General features: G+C 43.6%; 1 protein-coding gene across 1 annotated transcript in view; it reads left to right on the top strand.

The window, feature by feature from the left end:
* The window catches only part of LOC127624621 (G protein-coupled receptor kinase 6-like), an 86,282-nt gene that overhangs the window by 42,629 nt on the left and 24,720 nt on the right, over positions 1-18,933 (top strand). The window contains exons 3-6 of the mRNA XM_052099417.1: positions 1,992-2,104; positions 6,901-6,978; positions 15,601-15,701; positions 16,869-16,961. Of these exons, the coding sequence (XP_051955377.1) occupies positions 1,992-2,104; positions 6,901-6,978; positions 15,601-15,701; positions 16,869-16,961 (385 nt within the window). The remainder of the gene's footprint in view (positions 1-1,991; positions 2,105-6,900; positions 6,979-15,600; positions 15,702-16,868; positions 16,962-18,933) is intronic.

Here is an 18,933-nt window from a genome sequence, read left to right as displayed (position 1 = left end):
TGTGACCACTTAAAATTTAGAGCAAACAGAAAAACTAAAAACTAATTTTGCTCAAAGAAATCATGCTATCTCATCTACTCTTTTTAAACCAAGCATAGACCATCAGCAATAAAGCTGATGGTTGTCCTCTGTACAGCTGTGTGCTGTGTACCAGCAGTGGTATGAAGTAGTTTTAAGCTCTCTATGTACTGTATTTATCCATCATTGCTATCGATACCAGCCTCCCACACACTGCTTCTGTATTGCTGCAAGCCCACACACTCCCATTTGCCTCTGCTGCATCTTTGCATATACCTTAGCAGTAAATGCAAATCTCAGCCGCTCCCGCTGGCCACTGCCTTCCCACTCTGTTCACTTCAATGCATTCTCTTCAGTACATAATCACACACATTTCAACCACTGTGTCAGGTGCATAGCCAAAGACATGGTTTAGAATAGCTTTTAAAGTCACTGCCTTGTGGTTTTAAAGCTGCGCTACTGAGGTTGCAACAGTTGCATGTTTCTTGATCTAGCCCTCTTGATTTTAGTCATTGTACAGATATTATCTTATTTTCTTTAGTATGAGGCAAACTTGTATTTAAAACATCTCTTTTCCTCACTGAAAAAAAAGGCCTGGTACATTTTTAGTTTTGCATTTAGATCAAGTAATTGCGCAGCTGGAAATTGAGGTTACTCCTCATTTATGTCAATATCTGGACGTATCAGGCTGGCAAAGTTGTTGGCTGATATTTTGAGATTACCAGCATTGGCAGTTAGGGCTGTCAACAGGGCTGACAAATGAAGTTAGATTTTTTGTTCTCAAAAACAAAAACTTTTTTTTATATTACCAAAATTCTAAGTTTTCCATTTGTTTTTCTATTGAACATGAGCTACAAGGATGTCTTTGACCATTGTGCTGCATCTCACAATTGTTTCAGTGTCTTGTATTTTAAAATGCTGTGTTTTTTTTAGACTCTGTTTCATGTTAAAAGAACTTCAGCCTTAAACGCATCTCACCTGTGTTCTGTTATGCTCATGGCAATGTGTTTAGATTTTTTAGCACAAGAACATTATTGCAATTCGATTTAGCATTCAAATGTGCATTTTCATCTTTAATTCGATGAATATTCAAATTTCAAATTTTTACTTTACAGGCTTGTTAGTCTATAACTGTGTCCGCTTGGCAGATTAAAATGCGTTTTTAGCTTTGCTGTTTTCAAATGTTTTTAGTGAAATTTCACTGATTTTATTTAATTAGGACACTACAATAAGGTTGTATTTGATAACATTAGTTAACGCAACAGTTAAAATGATCCAAAAATGTGCTTTTTAATCATGGTTAATGTACATATACGAATATTTTTTTTTACTTTAATATTAGTTGTTTGAATATGAACAAACACAATAAAACTATATTATGTATTCTGATCAGTTAAGCAACATTAATAAAAAAATATATTGTTCACTGTTAGTTCATGATACTGTACCTTATACATTTGCTAATACTAATGAATAGAACCTTATTGAAAAGTGTTACTGTTTCATTTAAGCGATTTTGTGTACATCCAATTTGCTGTAAATTACATTTATTAAATTGTATTATGAATATATCAGCTGTATGTCAGCCATTAGCCAAACTGTTCTCTGGATATTGTATCAGCATTGGCCATTGAAAATTTCACTAGATGATGAAGTACTGTACATTTTGCATTAATTTGGGTAGAACAGAACAGCTTTACCAATTCTGGAATGTGTCTTTAATATTTCAAGGATGTTGTATATGTTATTATCCATCTGGTTGTGGTCAACTAATGGTTTTGTCTCTTAAATTTCCTTTTCAGTAAGAGAAGAAGAGTGGAAAGTGCTATTGATTTTTATTGTGTTCATCGATTGGCCCCTATTATATTTACTAATTTTCTCTCTCGCTCTGTGTGTGTGTGTGTGTGTGTGTGCTTAACTCCCCATTTTCAAAGCCCTTAGTCACTGTGTATTTTACTGGTCTGTTTCCACAGAGAAAGACTACAACAGCCTTTGCGAGAGACAGCCAATCGGACGCTTGCTATTCCGACAATTCTGTGATACCAGGCTGGAGTTGAGACGCTGTATCAAATTTTTGGATGCTGTGGTGAGAAACAGATCGCTAATTATTCTTTATTTAAAAGAAAAGATGTGTTTGGTTCTTCTCTTCACTTTTGCAAAACAAACGAGCCTGCATTCGGGGAAACAAACAAGTTGATGTGAGTTCCAGAGCAATTTCCCAAGGAATGGCCTTAGCTTCTTTATAAATGCATGTTTACATAGAAAAGCAATTCCAAAACAACACAGACAGTCGCATTGTCATGTGTGAACTGCCACTTAGAAGGTTGCTGATGTAGATGGCAGACAGCGAGGCAGCTCACTAGATTTTGGATCAGAGTCCATGTCTTCCCAATCAAAGAGATCCTGGATATCGTCTGACATTTATTCACCACAAACTCAGTTCAGTATAACCCCTAGTTCGTACTGTTTCTCTGTGTTCACCACTTTCAGAAGCTGGGTGACCCAGTGATGTACAGGAATGCTGGGGTCACAGCTGCACCACTGCTTTTACTCCTAGTAAATGCCCACCGGCAAGTTTAGCTTAGAAGAAATGCCTGGAGTTCTTGTCCACACCCATAAATTAGATATTAGTATAGTTGCAAGAATGTTTCTGGCCTAAGGGGTAATCACATTCAGGTTAACAGACCCTCCGATAAGCATTTCAACCTCTGATTTGAGTTCAGCTTTACCGTCCAAAATCCTGTGTTTTAGGGCAAATCTTGCCTCGTTCCATCAATATTTTGACATGACATGCCATTTCAGATATGGCATGCAGACTACCACTTACTCTGTTTCTGCAAGCTACAACATAAACATCTCGATTTGTGTATCATCTTACACGTACCAGTGCACACCCACGTGAAAAAAAACTAGCTGATGTTTGCCTCACTTTGAAGACCTTGGTGCTGCACATTCTCTGAAGACACTACTTGTGCCATTTTATATTCAAATGCACAGTATTCAGTTAACAATGTCTTTGCCTTAAAATAACGTATTTTCCTGACTTGTGTACACTAACAGTGTATTAGTTTATCAATGAGGCATTGTATTGAATCCATTGCATATAATGAGATTGATGGTACTCATTAATATCTGGGATGGAACTACATTAATAACAGAAGCAACAGATAAAGTTTGGTGCTGCACAATTTGCAAAAACAGCAATATTGACTAAAAAACTAAAGCGAGAGTGAAAAAACCCACTCAATGCTCTTGGCCGGACAACTGTAAAAGTTCTAAATCTAAAATCAAACATTAACAAAAAGTTAGGCCTAAAATATAAACTTTACAGCTAATTTTGTTCTACAGGCATGCTTTTTAGTCACAGTCTGACAGTATTTCATAAGTAAAATTTAATAATTCTGTGCAGAACTGAGCATATCAGTACCTCTATTATTTTGCTTGTTCATATATTCATTATTGTCATCAGAATTAAAAGTTGTAAAAAGAACTTCCCTGAGACAGTTGTATCACCAACTGGTCCAGTTTCAGCTAAAAAAAGTTAAAATTTGTGCATGTTTCTTCAACTTCTGCTAACTCTGCAAACAGGAGTGAGACAGCCAACTTTTTTCTTTTTGTTTTATGATGGTTACATTGAAACTTGGAAACTTTTACCTGGCCTTTATCATTTATTTTTGATATATTTCAAATTAATTTGATGTTTAGATTTAACATTTTAATTTAGCATTGTCCCAGACCCAGAGTTTGAAAATTAAACTATGATAATAATATATGTTTTTTTAAATGATTTTCATTATTTAAAGTGATGTTTAAAACTTTTAGAGAATCTGAACAAAGAGTGAAATAAACAAATCATTTCAATATTTATTGTGTGAAAATTATTTTTTCCAACAGTTGTGGCATCATTTCCACACACCAAACAATGTATGAAGAGTCAACAAAGTGTAATTGAGGAGCATGATTGAGATTAGATATGATGTTTGGGGGGAAAAAAAATACTGAAAGGTAAATATCACTTGTGGGCAGGATATTTCTATGGGGCATCATGTAAAAATATTATTTAATTGTGTGTATTTAGGATACATACAATATGAGTTATGAAATAACTGATGAGTTATTGCCAAAAAGTAAAAAAACAATGTAATTTCTACCATAGAATTCTATTAAACCCAATTCAGAATTGGAGCTGTGCTGGAAATGTCACTGTGGTGTAAATTTTATGACTTTCAGAATAATTGACAAATATGACATAAATCTCCATTGATGCATGTACATACAAACTTGGACATTGTTAGTAGACAAATTAAATAAACTAGTGAAAGTGTGAAAAATATTTTTAGCGAAACTTTACTTTCTAGAAATTCACAGTGTTAAAAGTTCCCAAAGTTGAAGAACGTCTAGGTTACGAATGTAACCTCTGTTCCCCGATGGAGGGAACGAGACGTTGTGTCGGAGAAGCGACACTAGGGGTCTCTTTTGAGCACTGAATTTACCTCTGATCTATAAAAAAAGGCCAATGAGAAGTTGGCAGCTAGTATTTGCATACCCCGCCCCCGGACATACGGGTACAAATGCGAGGCAAATACTAGAGTTCATTCAGGATTTTTCTGAGGAGCCGGAAATGGTCCGGCCACTACAGCGGCTCGGCTCAGCGATGTGGCTGGGAAGAACACAACGTCTCGTTCCCTCCATCGGGGAACGGAGGTTACATTCGTAACCTAGACGTTCCCCTTCTGTCGCTCCCAAACTGAATTGCGTAACTGAGTCGAATGGTCCGGTACAGCCAGCGTGACGGGTTGGGCAGTGAAAGCCACGCCTCCAAACTCCGTGCTGGGGGACGAGTATTTTGGATGTACCCGGCGGGGGCTTCGCAGCGGGGCGAAGCAGGTAGTGTGGCGTCAGGAGGCAAGGGTGCGTCCCGAGGCTTTGGTGCTGAGAACAAACTCAAAGCACTTACCTTGCTCCGCGCCCAGCAGGGGGCGGGTTCGTGACTGGAGGAGGAGGTCCGGTTGCAGGCGTCCTCTAGACTCGTCAGAACCGGCCAGCCGGGGGACAGTCGTGGGGCTGAAGGTGGACTGTGGCCGTGTCCAGCATGCTGGGACTGTTGAGGCCTGGCGGCAGAGTGCCGTGAGAACGGCATTTGCGGGCCAGGTGACCCAGAGACAAAAAAGGAAATAGCTCTATTATTGAGAATGTGAGTACTCCAAATGAAATGAATTCAACAAAGATTCTCCTCCCGGCCCCCCACCGGGGGACGGAGTGGTCTTACCAGCTCCGGAGCTAACGTCTCGGTCTCTGGGTCGGTCATCTCAGGAGTGCCTGGGAGCCTTCCGGGTCCTCGAGGGGGTCCGTGAGATGAGGGGGCGTCCATCTTCTGCGGGGAGCTCGACGCCGGGGCTGAGAGCTGGGCCCATGCTTGTTGAGGCGGAGCACCGCTTTTCTTTCTTTCTTGAAAGCCGCAGGATAACGCCCTCGGCGAGCAGACAGGGCATGGCACCTGGCGGCAGGTTTGCGGCAGAACATAACCCATAATAATAGCGTGGGAAGGAGGCGAGGCGCGTGGGGGCGGCTGAAGTGGCTTTCTCTCATGACAAAAGAAAGCCTACGACCGCAATGCTGTTATGGCTATGTTATCGCCCTGAAAACATAGACCATTCATAGAAACGCTGCCTGCGTGTAATCGCAGCCCAGGTACGCCAGGCAGCTTTTATGAGTTGGGGAGAAATCAACCGCATCCAGAAACTACACAGAGGCGGAAACACATCTTTAAAAAGACGCGTCCTGAAATGGACGTTCAACGCCGCTGTGTATTGCTCTTTTAGAGAAAATCACTCTTTTAAACAACTCTCTTAGAGTTTGGGTTTCTGCACTGTCGAAGCGCCCAGGGGCAATTGCACTGCCGTGCAAGAAGGAGAAATCACCGCTGTAATGCGCCATCAATCCAACAGCATGCAGAGCGTCAGAGGAATACTGGAACTGGTGTGATCTCACGCGAACAGCATGTACAACCATCAGCTCCGAAGAAAATTTCTGAATGAACTCTAGTATTTGCCTCGCCTTTGTACAATAAATAAATAGTTTTTAAAATGCATCTTGAGACATCCAGTTCCATTTGTTGTGCTGCATCTAGCTTTTTTTTGGTCTGACTCCCTTGCTTTGCAGGACTTCAATGCTTTATCAGAAAGGTTACAAAATAAGGCATTGTGTAAATATTCCCTTGTGTTTGTATGTAGTTACGTCATCCTCAGTTTTTTGTGATAGAATTAAAAATCCTTTATTATTTAGTTTTGTTTGTAATTTCTTTAATTGTTCATGTTATAAAACCAGTTTTTGATGAATCACTTTGTTTTCTGGCATAGTGATGCTGTGAAATTATGTTGAAATCAACTGAACAGACTAATAATGTTTTCAGACACATCATGCTAATTTTGGATGAATCATAGACATATTTGTTTCCACAGCTTTTCTCAGGCTTACAAATTCATTTGTGAAATTTGAAAAGATCAAATACGATGTCAAAAATGTCATCACACATGTAGTGTAGTAGAACTTGGTTTATATTCTTGTTCAAGCCAGAGGCAGCTAAATACTATATATGAAGTAAATATTATAAATAATAAGGAATATGTGGTGTGGTGGTGGTGTAGTGGTCTAAGCACATAACTGGTAATGTGGTAATCAGAAGGACGCTGGTTCGAGCCCAACATCCACCACCATTGTGTCCTTGAGCAAGGCACTTAACTCCAGGTTGCTCCAGGGGGGATTGTCCCTGTAATAAGGGCTCTGTAAGTCGCTTTGGATAAAAGCGTCTGCCAAATGCATAAATGTAAATGGATATAAAATATTACAAATATTACAGCTAATGTTTCTCCATCGTTTCAGGCGGAGTATGGAGTGGCGCCTGATGAGAAGAGGAAGGAATGTGGGCAGGAACTCCTCGACAAGTACCTCAACCCAAAGGTAAGTGAACAGTAGCACAGGAACCAACAAAATTAACCCAGAAAGGTACATCAAGCCTGAATCACCCTGAATAGGTTTATTTTGTGATAATCAAGGGGTGAATTTGGATGTGAACAAATCTGGCGACAATTCCGGGACCCCTGCTGAAAAGCATAACCAGCAGAATGAATTAAATGATAAAAAACAGAGTGTGCATCTAGGAAATGGACAAATTTCCCTGTGCTGCTCTATATAATACTGCTTCCCAATTTAACCCTTTATTATAATGACCAGCTGACTGTCTATTATCCCGTTTGTTTCTTGGCTACTTACCAAACAAATAAATGTACAAGAAATATCGAGTTGAGCTTATTTTGTTGTGTCAGAAGAAACAGACTGCGGAGTGATGCAAACTTTTTTAGCTGTCATTATAGAACAATATATGACTGCAGAATGCCAGTTCACCAAACACAATCAAGTATTCCAAGAACAGTGTAATGTATTTATATAGGATACTGAATTAGAGTGTAATTTTTGTACATGCTTTTAAGAAAGTTATAATTAAGATTGAATTGAAATTATTCACAGAAACTTTTCACCGATGTCATGTCTTTTTAGGTTTTTTTGTTTGTTACTGTTGTAAGGTAAGTGAGGACCCAAAAGCGATATAACAAAAAGCAGTCTTTAATGAAAGTTCGTAATTAGATCACAACAGAACACAAAGTCTTCTCCTTGAGAGGCGAAAGGTAAACATAAACAACCCGCAGCGTGGGCGAAGAATGAAGGGAGCAGTCTTCAGAGCTCCTTAGCGGGTGTCCCTTAGGCGGCTGCCGGGGCTTGCAGTGTGGCGCCGACAGGCTGTGGATTCCCCTGGGGTTGGCAGGGATAGAGGGGAGAACGTGGGAACCAGACCTCTAGCAGCGAGGGGTGAACTGAATAGAACACAAATCCAGGTGGATAACGGAGAGAGGGGTGCAGAGGAGCGGAAACAAATACAGGACAGGACTGGACAGCGACAATTCAGACTGTGGATAGAAACAGCGTGTAGCGTTCTCAAGTGAGACTCAGACAATGAAGGCAGAGAAAGCAGGGAAAGAAGTAGAGCGCTAATCAGCGGGGAAAACGGAATCAGGTGGGGAGGAAATTGTCGAAGAATTAAGGGGAGACGAGAGACAGCTGGGGAGCGAGGGAAAAGGAGAGAAGTAACAAAAGAGAGCCAATAGATGCCATAAGAGTAGAAGGATTTGATTATCGATTCAGTAGGGCCAGGATTGGTGTCCTTTGTTAATAAATGCCTCCTTACCGGCTCTATCCCTGCTGCCCTCAAGGAGGCCACTGTCACTCCTTTGCTCAAGAAGCCTTCACTGGATCCCACCGTGTTAAATAATTTCCGTCCTATCTCAGTTTTGCCTTTTGTTTCTAAGGTGTTGGAAAAAGTTGTTCTTGACCAACTCCAGCCCTTTCTAAAATGCAATGATATCTCTGAAAAATTTCAATCTGGTTTTAAGTCTGCTCACAGTACTGAATCTGCTCTGCTGAGAGTGTTAAATGACATCTATCGCTCCACTGACACTGGTGACTCTGTGGCTCTTGTTCTTCTTGATCTGTCGGCAGCTTTTGATACTATCGACCACTCTATCCTGTTATCCAGACTAGAATATGATGTGGGGCTAAAAGGTGTAGATCCTCCAGTGGTTCCAATCTTATCTCTCGGGTCGTACTTTCAGAGTAAAGCTAGGAAATTGCTCTTCAGTCTGCTGCGCATCTAACCTGTGGCCTTCCTCAAGGTTCTATTTTAGCGCCTTCTCTCTTTCCCTCTACATCTTACCACTGGGCACCATTCTAAGAAGACATGGGGTATCTTTTCACTGCTATGCAGATGACACCCAATTGTATGTTCCAATCAAGAGAAATGATCCCTCTGCCCTTTCATCATTGTTAGGTTGTCTGGATGAAGTAAAATTTTGGCTGGATAAAAATTTTTTGTTTTTAAATGAAAACAAAACAGAGATCATTGTTTTCGGGTCCACTGGTAATCCCCAGGCTGTTACCTTTGACCTAGGCAGACTAGCGGCATTTAGTTCTGCAAGTGTGCGGAACTTGGGCGTTTGTCTGGATGAGTCTTTAAATTTTGAAAAGCAAATCTCTTCTGTAATAAGCTCTAGTTTTATCACCTGCGGCTGTTGTCAAAAGTCAAACCTTTTCTTAATCACAAAACTCTTGAGATGGCTGTTCATGCTTTTATCACCACACATGTAGATAACTGCAATTCACTTTACTGCGGTATCTCAAAGCATAAACAGCTCGTCTTCAACTGGTGCAAAATGCCGCTGCAAGATTCCTCACAAATGGTCGGAAAAGTGACCACATCACCCCAATTCTGAGGTCTCTTCACTGGTTGCCCATTCATTTCAGAACGGAGTTTAAAATCCTGTTATTTGTGTACAAAGCTCTATGCAACCAAGCGCCTAGCTACCTAACTGAACTGCTTCAACCTTACACGCGTCAAGAAGTCTGAGATCAGGTGAAAAAATCTGTTACAAGTCCCTCAATGCAGACTTAAGCGTAGGGGATCGAGCCTTTTCTGTGGTTGGGCCTCGGTTGTGGAACAATTTGCCCTTGGACGTTCGGATAGCCCCTTCTGTGATTTCTTTTAAGTCACTTTTAAAAGCGACTTGTTCTCTTTGGCCTACAAATAAGGTGCATATACGTGTATATGTATGTGTATATGTGTACATATATGTGTGTGTATGTATGTATGTATATATATATATATATATATATATTATTATGTGTATGTGTGTGTGTATGGGTGTTTTTATAGATATATTTATACTTATATATTTTTTTCTGTCTATTTTATATTTCTCTCCTTCGAGTATGATACTAGTATTAAACCTGTTACTGTTTTTATTTTCTACTACTGATAGTCTCCGAGACTGCTTGGACGTCTCCCGTTTTAAGGTGTTCTTAACCTTGTTGTACTGTTTTATGATGTGCTACTACACATGGTGTTGGTGTCTTTTAATTTTGTAGTTCTGTAAAGCACTTTGGTCAGTCAGTAAGAAAACATAAGATGATACAACAACAAGACAAGACATGACAGTACCCCCTCCCCCCCCCCCCCAGCGAGCGTCTCCTGGCGCTCTCGAGGAGGAAACCTGGCGGTTCCGGAGGATATCATCAATCAGCAAACAGTCCAGAACGTCCCGAGAGGGAACCCAACTTCTCTCCTCGGGACCGTATCCCTCCCAATCGACCAGAAAGTGCTGACCAAGGCCCCGGGGACGCATGTCTAGAATCTTGCGGACCCTGTAGATGGGAACGCCCTCAACGTGAAAGGGGGGGAAGAGGGACGAGTGGGAGCGCGGGCAGCGGGCTTGACACAGGAGACGTGGAAAACCGGGTGAACACGGCGAAGATAGCGGGGGAGAAGAAGTCGTACCGCAACAGGATTAATGACCTGAGAAATTCGGAACGGGCCGATGAAGCGTGGGGTCAGTTTACGAGGAGCGGACCTAAGAGGAAGGTTGAGGGTGGAGAGCCACACCCTTTGACCGCGGCAGTATCTGGGACTCTTGGATCTACGCTTATTAGCAGCCTTAACTGTCTGGGCTCTAAAACGGCGCAGGGCTGAACTAACACTCCGCCAAGTGCGTTCGCAACGTTGGACGAAAGCTTGAGCGGAGGGGACGCTGGAGTTGGTGAGTTGCGACGTGAACAGCGGAGGTTGATAACCAAGACAACACTGAAAGGGGGACAGACCGGTAGCGGACGACGGAAGGGAGTTATGGGCGTATTCGGCCCACGGGAGGTGCTCAGCCCAGGACGCGGGGTTGCGGAAGGAGAGGCTGCGCAGAATGCGGCCAACAGTCTGATTGGCCCGTTCGGCTTGACCGTTAGACTGAGGGTGGAAGCCGGACGAGAGACTGACGGACGCCCCAATCAAGCGACAAAACTCTCTCCAAAATAGAGACGTGAACTGCGGACCCCTGTCTGAGACGATGTCGGACGGGAGACCGTGAATGCGAAAAACATTTTCGACAACAATCTGTGCCGTCTCCTTGGCGGAGGGGAGTTCAGCGAGGGGAACGAAATGGGCCGCCTTGGATAAACGATCAATAACCGTGAGAATAACAGTCTTACCAGCCGACGAAGGAAGGCCAGTGATGAAGTCTAGGGCAATATGGGACCACGGTCGCGAGGGGATGGGAAGTGGTCTCAGGAGACCTGCCGGGGGGAGTTACCGGACTTAGTCTGAGCGCAGATGGGGCAAGCTGCTATGAAACGCCGCGTATCACGCTCTCGAGTGGGCCACCAAAAGCGCTGGCGAATGGACGCGAGCGTGCCCCGGACGCCGGGGTGGCCTGCCAACTTGGCCGAGTGGGCCCACTGAAGAACGGCTAGGCGAGTGGAGGTAGGAACGAAAAGGAGATGTTTAGGACAGTTACGCAGAAAAGGTGTGTTACCAAGCGCCCGTTTAACCCGTCTTTCGATTCCCCGTACTGCCGCCCCGATGACGCAACCCTTAGGGAGGATCTCCTTTGAGTCCGTAGGGGCCGAGGAAGGAAAGAGGCGCGACAGGGCATCAGGCTTGATGTTCTTAGAGCCTGGACGGTAGGAGATAACAAACTCGAATCGAGTGAAAAATAGAGCCCAGCGAGCCTGGCGCGCATTAAGACGTTTAGCGGAACGAATGTACTCTAAATTTCTATGGTCCGTCCAAACGATAAATGGAACGGTCACCCCCTCCAACCATTGTCGCCATTCGCCTAAAGCGAGGCGGATGGCGAGTAACTCACGGTTCCCCACATCGTAATTACGTTCAGACGGAGACAGGCGATGGGAAAAGAACGCGCAAGGGTGGACCTTGTTGTCAGCAGCGGAACGCTGGGAGAGAATGGCTCCCACGCCTACTTCGGACACTCGGACCTTCGGACTTCGGACTTCGGACCTACTTCGGTCTACCTCGACGATGAACTGTCTAGACAAATCCGGGGTAAGAAGGATGGGCGCAGACGTAAAACAGCTCTTAAGGAGGTCAAAAGCCCTCTGGGCCGAGACGGACCAACTAAAGCGCGTTTTGACGGATGTGAGGGCGGTCAGGGGGGAAGCCACCTGACTGAAATTACTGATAAAGCGTCGGTAAAAATTGGCAAAACTGAGAAAACGCTGCAGCTTGACGCGTGATTTAGGAGTGGGCCAGTCGAGCACGGCTTGGACCTTGGCGGAATCCATCTCAATACCCGTGGCGGAAATGACAGAGCCAAGAATAACTACTGAAGGGGCATGGAAGGTGCACTTCTCTGCCTTAACGTAGAGGCGATTCTCCAATAAACGTTGAAGGACGCGGCGAACATGCAGGACATGAATCTGGAGTGACGGTGAAAAAATCTAAATATCGTCGAGATAAACGAAAACAAAAATGTTCAGCATGTCTCTTAGGACGTCGTTGATGAGCGCCTGAAAGACAGCTGGGGCATTGACAAGGCCGAACGGAAGGACCCGATATTCAAAGTGCCCTAACGGGGTATTAAATGCGGTCTTCCACTCGTCCCCCTCCCTAATGCGCACGAGATGGTAAGCGTTACGCAGATCCAATTTAGTAAAATATCTGGCTCCCTGCAAGATCTCGAAGGCTGAAGACATCAGAGGGAGCGGGTAACGATTCTTAACTGTAATGTCATTCAGCCCTCGATAATCAATGCATGGCCGAAGAGAGCCGTCCCTCTTCTTAACAAAAAAAAACCCCGCCCCGGCGGGAGAAAAGGAGGGGACTATGGTACCGGCGTCGAGCGAGGCGGATAATTAATCCTCAAGGGCTTGGCGCTCGGGAATCGACAGAGAGTAAAGTCTACCGCGGGGGGGAGTGGCTCCTGGGAGGAGCTCGATCTTACAATCATATGAGCGGTGCGGAGGGAGGGAAGCGGCTCGGGAACGACAGAACACCGCTCGCAAATCGTGATAGTCCTCCGGCACACCAGTCAAATCACCAGGCTCCTCCTGAGAGAGAGAGACAGAGGAGATGGGGGGAATAGCAGACGTTAAACATTTCGCATAACAAGAGACATTCCAAGAGAGGATGGTGTTCTTAGACCAATTAATGGAGGGGTTATGTTGAACTAGCCAAGGGTGGCCTAAGACAATAGGAGCAAACGGTGACTGAAAAATAAAAAGGAAATGGTCTCGCTGTGATTACCAGAGACAGTGAGGGTTAAGGGTAGCGTCTCACGCTGAATCCGGGGAGGGACTACCGTCCAGAGCAAACAGGGCCGAGGGCTCCCTTAAATCAGAAAGGGGAATGCTGTGCTCTCGAGCCCAAGTCTCGATCCATAAAACAGCCCTCTGCCCCAGAGTCAATCAGAGCCTTGCAGGAAGCGGAAGAGCCGGTCCAACGGAGATGGACAGGGAATGTGGAACAGGACCTTGAAGGAGAGGCCAGGGTCGATTGCGCTCACCAGTCGCTCTCCAATCACTGGTGAAACTCTGGCTTTTACCGGACAGGATGTGACGAGATGAGTAGCAGCACCGCAGTAAAGACAGAGGCGATGGTTAATTCTTCGCTCCTTCTCTGTAGCCGAGATGCGGATGCCCCTAACTGCATGGGCTCTGACGGCGCGCGAAGGAGGAGGATGGTAGAGCAGTGAAAAAAGGGGCTGAGAGAGAAGCAGGATCAGCCTTACGGGTCCGGCGGTGAAGGTCGATTCTTCTCTCGATGCGGATGGCGAGTTCAATCGCGGAATCCACTCGAGTGGGAACCTCACGGGAGAGAATCTCGTCCTTGACCTCCGCGCAGAGACCCTCCAGAAAGCGGGCGAGCAAGGCAGGCTCGTTCCAGTCGCAAGAGGCGGCGAGAGTCCGGAACTCGATGGAATAATCCGTGATGGACCGCTTACCCTGACGTAGTGAGGACAGGACTCGGGAGGCCTCTTCGCCGAACACGGAACAGTCAAAAACCCGGATCATCTCCCTCCTGAAGTCTTGATAGTGGTTAATGCAGTCAGCCTCCGCCTCCCAGATGGTCGTGCCCCACTCACGAGCCCGTCCGGAGAGGAGAGAAAGCACGTATGCGACGCGGGCCCTGCTCAGGGAGTAGGTGGTGGGCTGGAGAGAGAAGACAACATCTCATTGAGTCAGAAAAGCGCGGCACTCCGTGGGCTCACCAGCATAGCAGGGCGGGTTGTTGATCCTGGGCTCAGGGGGCCCGGAAGACCTGGAAGCGGCCGAAGAGGCGAGAGTATGGAGTTGACCGGTGAGGTCAGCGACCTGAGCAGCCAGGGCCTCAATGACATGTCGGGCAGCAGATAACTCCCCCTCGTGTCTGCCTAACATTGCCCCTTGGAGCTTGACAGCCGGCAGAAGAGGACTCGGGATCGCTGGGTCCATTTGATGGTCTGAGTCTTCTGTTGTAAGGTAAGTGAGGACCCAAAAGCGATATAACAAAAAGCAGTCTTTAATGAAAGTTCGTAATTAGATCACAACAGAACATAAAGTCTTCTCCTTGAGAGGCGAAAGGTAAACAAAAACAACCCGCAGCGTGGGCGAAGAATGAAGGGAGCAGTCTTCAGAGCTCCTTAGCGGGCGTCCCTTAGGCGGCTGCCGGGGCTTGCAGTGTGGCGCCGACAGGCTGTGGATTCCCCTGGGGTTGGCAGGGATAGAGGGGAGAACGTGGGAACCAGACCTCTAGCAGCGAAGGGCGAACTGAATAGAACACAAATCCAGGTGGATAACGGAGAGAGGGGTGCAGAGGAGCGGAAACAAATACAGGACAGGACTGGACAGCGACAATTCAGACTGTGGATAGAAACAGCGTGTAGCGTTCTCAAGTGAGACTCAGACAATGAAGGCAGAGAAAGCAGGGAAAGAAGTAGAGCGCTAATCAGCGGGGAAAACGGAATCAGGTGGGGAGGAAATTGACGAAGAATTAAGGGGAGACGAGAGACAGCTGGGGAGCGAGGGAAAAGGAGAGAAGTAACAAAAGAGAGCCAATAGATGGCATAAGAGTAGAAGGAAAGAACAAGAGCAAAACATAAGATAATACGACAAGACAAGACATGACAGTTACATTTTCAAGTCCATGTACAGTACTGTGCAGAAGTTTTAGGCACTTGTGAACAACTTTCAAAGTGAGGATTTCTTTAAAAAATAATGACAAATATTTTTTATTTATCAATTAAAGTCATATAAAATCCAGTAAACAGAAAAAGAGCTAAATCAATATTTGGTGTGATCACTTCTGCACCAATTCTCCTACTTACACCTGGACACAGTTTCTCTTGGTTGTTGGCAGATAGGATGCTTCAAACTTCTTGGAGAATTCGCCACAGTTCTTCTATCTATTTAGGCTGTCTCAATTGCTTTACTCTCTTCTAGTATTCTCAGACTGACACAATGTTCTGTGGAGTGCGCTGTGAGGGCCATGACATCTGTTGCAGGGCTCCCTGTTCTATTTTATTTGCAATAGTAATATTTGGGAGTATAAAATGTATATTTCCTATTGACACACTAAAGCTGAAGAAATAAATAACCACCTTAAGACAAATGTTTTTGTGAAACATCTAATTTGCCTAAGACTTTTACACAGTACTGTATGTATGTACTAAATATGTTACTAGATATTTTCAATTGTGTATGTGTCTATAGTCAGAGGACTGCATTCCTGAGATATCAGGGGAAATGGTGACTAAGTGTGCAGAACGCTTGCAACAGGAAGCATGTAAAGAGCTCTTCATGGAGTGCACCAAGTAAGTCCTTTAGACCAAAATCATTAGATGGTACTTGTTGATACTGATGTACTGCCACTGCATGACAAGTACACCGCATTTGCCAACTTCCCTACTATAATGTTTACCAAAAGCTATATGTCAGTTGAGTAGGGTGTACTATTACTTTTCTAAGTGACCTAGACTAAGTGAGAGTTACAATATTTGCCTGGTAGATGTCAATTACATTTTTCTTTAGAATAGTGTGTATTGATGGACAGTGCACAATAAAACCAGGGACAATCATTAAAGGAAATAGGGTCAGTTAAAGACTTTATATATGTTGATTAAAGGGATAGTTCAGCCAAAAATTTCAATTATCTAATTTACTCACTCTCATGCCATCCCAGATGTGGATGACTTTCTTCTGCTGAACAGAATTGTTATATTAGAATATTTTAGCTCTGTTGGTCAAAACAATGGAAGTGAATGGTGATCAAAACTTTGAAGCTTCAAAAAGCACATAAAGGCAGCATAGAAGTAATCCATGCGACTCTTATGGTTAAATCTGTGTCTTCAAAAGCGATATGGTAGGTGTGGGTGAGAAACAGATCATTGTTAAAATAATTTGTATTATAAATCTCTACGTTCACGTTCACATTCTTATTTTGTTGTTTGGCGATTCTCATTCTCTGTGCATATCACCACCTACTTGACGAGGCTGGTCAAAGGTGAAGTTTTATTGTAAAAAATTACTTTTTTTCTTACCCACACCTATCACATCACTTCAGAAGATATAGATTTAACCACTGGAGTCTTATGGATTAGCCTACTTTTTGGAGCTTCAAAGATTTGATCACCATTCACTTGCATTGTATGGACCTACTGAGCTGAGATATTCTTCTAAAAACCTTAATTTCTGTTCTGCAGCAGAAAGAAAGTAATACACATCTGGGATGGCATAAGGGAGAGTAAATGATGAGAGAATTTTCATTTTTGGGTGAACTATCCCTTTAACTAAATGTAAGAGCAGACTTGTGGAATCTCTTTATTTTAATGTCACTTGATTGATTGCTTTACCCTTTTTACATAAGCAGGGTGTTTTTGCATGGACTAAATGGCTCATTGAATCAGGGTGTGAGAGAGAAATAGTATTTTTAGTGTCCAGTCTGACTTCTTGTAATACTTTCTCTGAATGTGTTCTGCTAGACTGATCCATGACTACCTGAGTGTGGCCCCTTTTGCAGACTACCTCGATAGTATGTACTACTGTCGCTTCATACAGTGGAAATGGCTTGAAAGGTATAAAAAGAGCCTCAGCACATTTTATTGTTTAAAATGTATGAACTCAATGATTTTCTGTATTTCTGTGCTCTCCTGAGTGTTGGAAATATACACTCACCTAAAGGATTATTAGGAACTCCATACTAATACTGTGTTTGACCCCCTTTCGCCTTCAGAACTGCCTTAATTCTACGTGGCATTGATTCAACAAGGTGCTGAAAGCATTCTTTAGAAATGTTGGCCCATATTGATAGGATAGCATCTTGCAGTTGATGGAGATTTGTGGGATGCACATCCAGGGCACGAAGCTCCCGTTCCACCACATCCCAAAGATGCTCTATTGGGTTGAGATCTGGTGACTGTGGGGGCCATTTTAGTACAGTGAACTCATTGTCATGTTCAAGAAACCAATTTGAAATGATTCGAGCTTTGTGACATGGTGCATTATCCTGCTGGAAGTAGCCATCAGAGGATGGGTACATGGTGGCCATAAAGGGATGGACATGGTCAGAAACAATGCTCAGGTAGGCAGTGGCATTTAAACGATGCCCAATTGGCACTAAGGGGCCTAAAGTGTGCCAAGAAAACATCCCCCACACCATTACACCACCACCACCAGCCTGCACAGTGGTAACAAGGCATGATGGATCCATGTTCTCATTCTGTTTACGCCAAATTCTGACTCTACCATCTGAATGTCTCAACAGAAATCGAGACTCATCAGACCAGGCAACATTTTTCCAGTCTTCAGCTGTCCAATTTTGGTGAGCTCTTGCAAATTGTAGCCTCTTTTTCCTATTTGTAGTGGAGATGAGTGGTACCCAGTGGGGTCTTCTGCTGTTGTAGCCCATCTGCCTCAAGGTTGTGCGTGTTGTGGCTTCACAAATGCTTTGCTGCATACCTCGGTTGTAACGAGTGGTTATTACAGGCAAAGTTGCTCTTCTATCAGCTTGAATCAGTCGGGCCATTCTCCTCTGACCTCTAGCATCAACAAGGCATTTTCGCCCACAGGACTGCCGCATACTGGATGTTTTTCCCTTTTCACACCATTCTTTGTAAACCCTAGAAATGGTTGTGCGTGAAAATCCCAGTAACTGAGCAGATTGTGAAATACTCAGACCGGCCCGTCTGGCACCAACAACCATGCCACGCTCAAAATTGCTTAAATCACCTTTCTTTCCCATTCTGACATTCAGTTTGGAGTTCAGGAGATTGTCTTGACCAGGACCACACCCCTAAATGCATTGAAGCAACTGCCATGTGATTGGTTGATTAGATAATTGCATTAATGAGAAATTTAACAGGTGTTCCTAATAATCCTTTAGGTGAGTGTATAGTTCACCCCAAAAAAAAAAACATTATTTCATTTACTCACCCTCAAGTTGTTTCAACCCCGTATGACTTCTTTTTTCAGTGGAACACAAAATTAGATATTAGGCAGACTTTTAGTGTCAGTCACCATTCATTTTGATTCTATGGAAAAATCTGCAATGAAAATTAATGGTGACGGAGGCTAAAATTCTGCCTGAAATCTGACTTTGTGTTCCATTGAAAAAAGAAACACATATGGGTTTGGACCAACTTGAGGGTGAGTAAATGATGATGGAATTTTTATTTTTGGGTGATTTATCCCTTAAAATTATATAAATGAGATGTAGCTTAGAAATTTTTCTTCACTGCCAAGTAAACTCTTATTATTCCTTTGGGTGCCATGATTTATTTATTAAGCTAAGCATATACAAACCAGATCTGAACTTTGAACTTGCTATTTATTTACTTTTAGTCATAAAAATGTCCTGAATGAAAGTTAAAGCCAGGCCCTATACAATTCCTATCCAGACCATTTCACAAAGAAGAACATAATATGCTGGAACACAGACTTTCAGTCTCATATATACACATTATGAGCCCAGTAATACACTAGACATCTACTGAATAATTTTTTTTCTTTTGTTTTGTTTGACTAAAACTATGCATTTCAACGTTGTGT

The sequence above is a fragment of the Xyrauchen texanus genome, chromosome 31, assembly GCF_025860055.1.
Source record: "Xyrauchen texanus isolate HMW12.3.18 chromosome 31, RBS_HiC_50CHRs, whole genome shotgun sequence".
Lineage (NCBI taxonomy): Eukaryota > Metazoa > Chordata > Actinopteri > Cypriniformes > Catostomidae > Xyrauchen > Xyrauchen texanus.
This window is presented reverse-complemented; position numbering and strand designations above follow the sequence as displayed.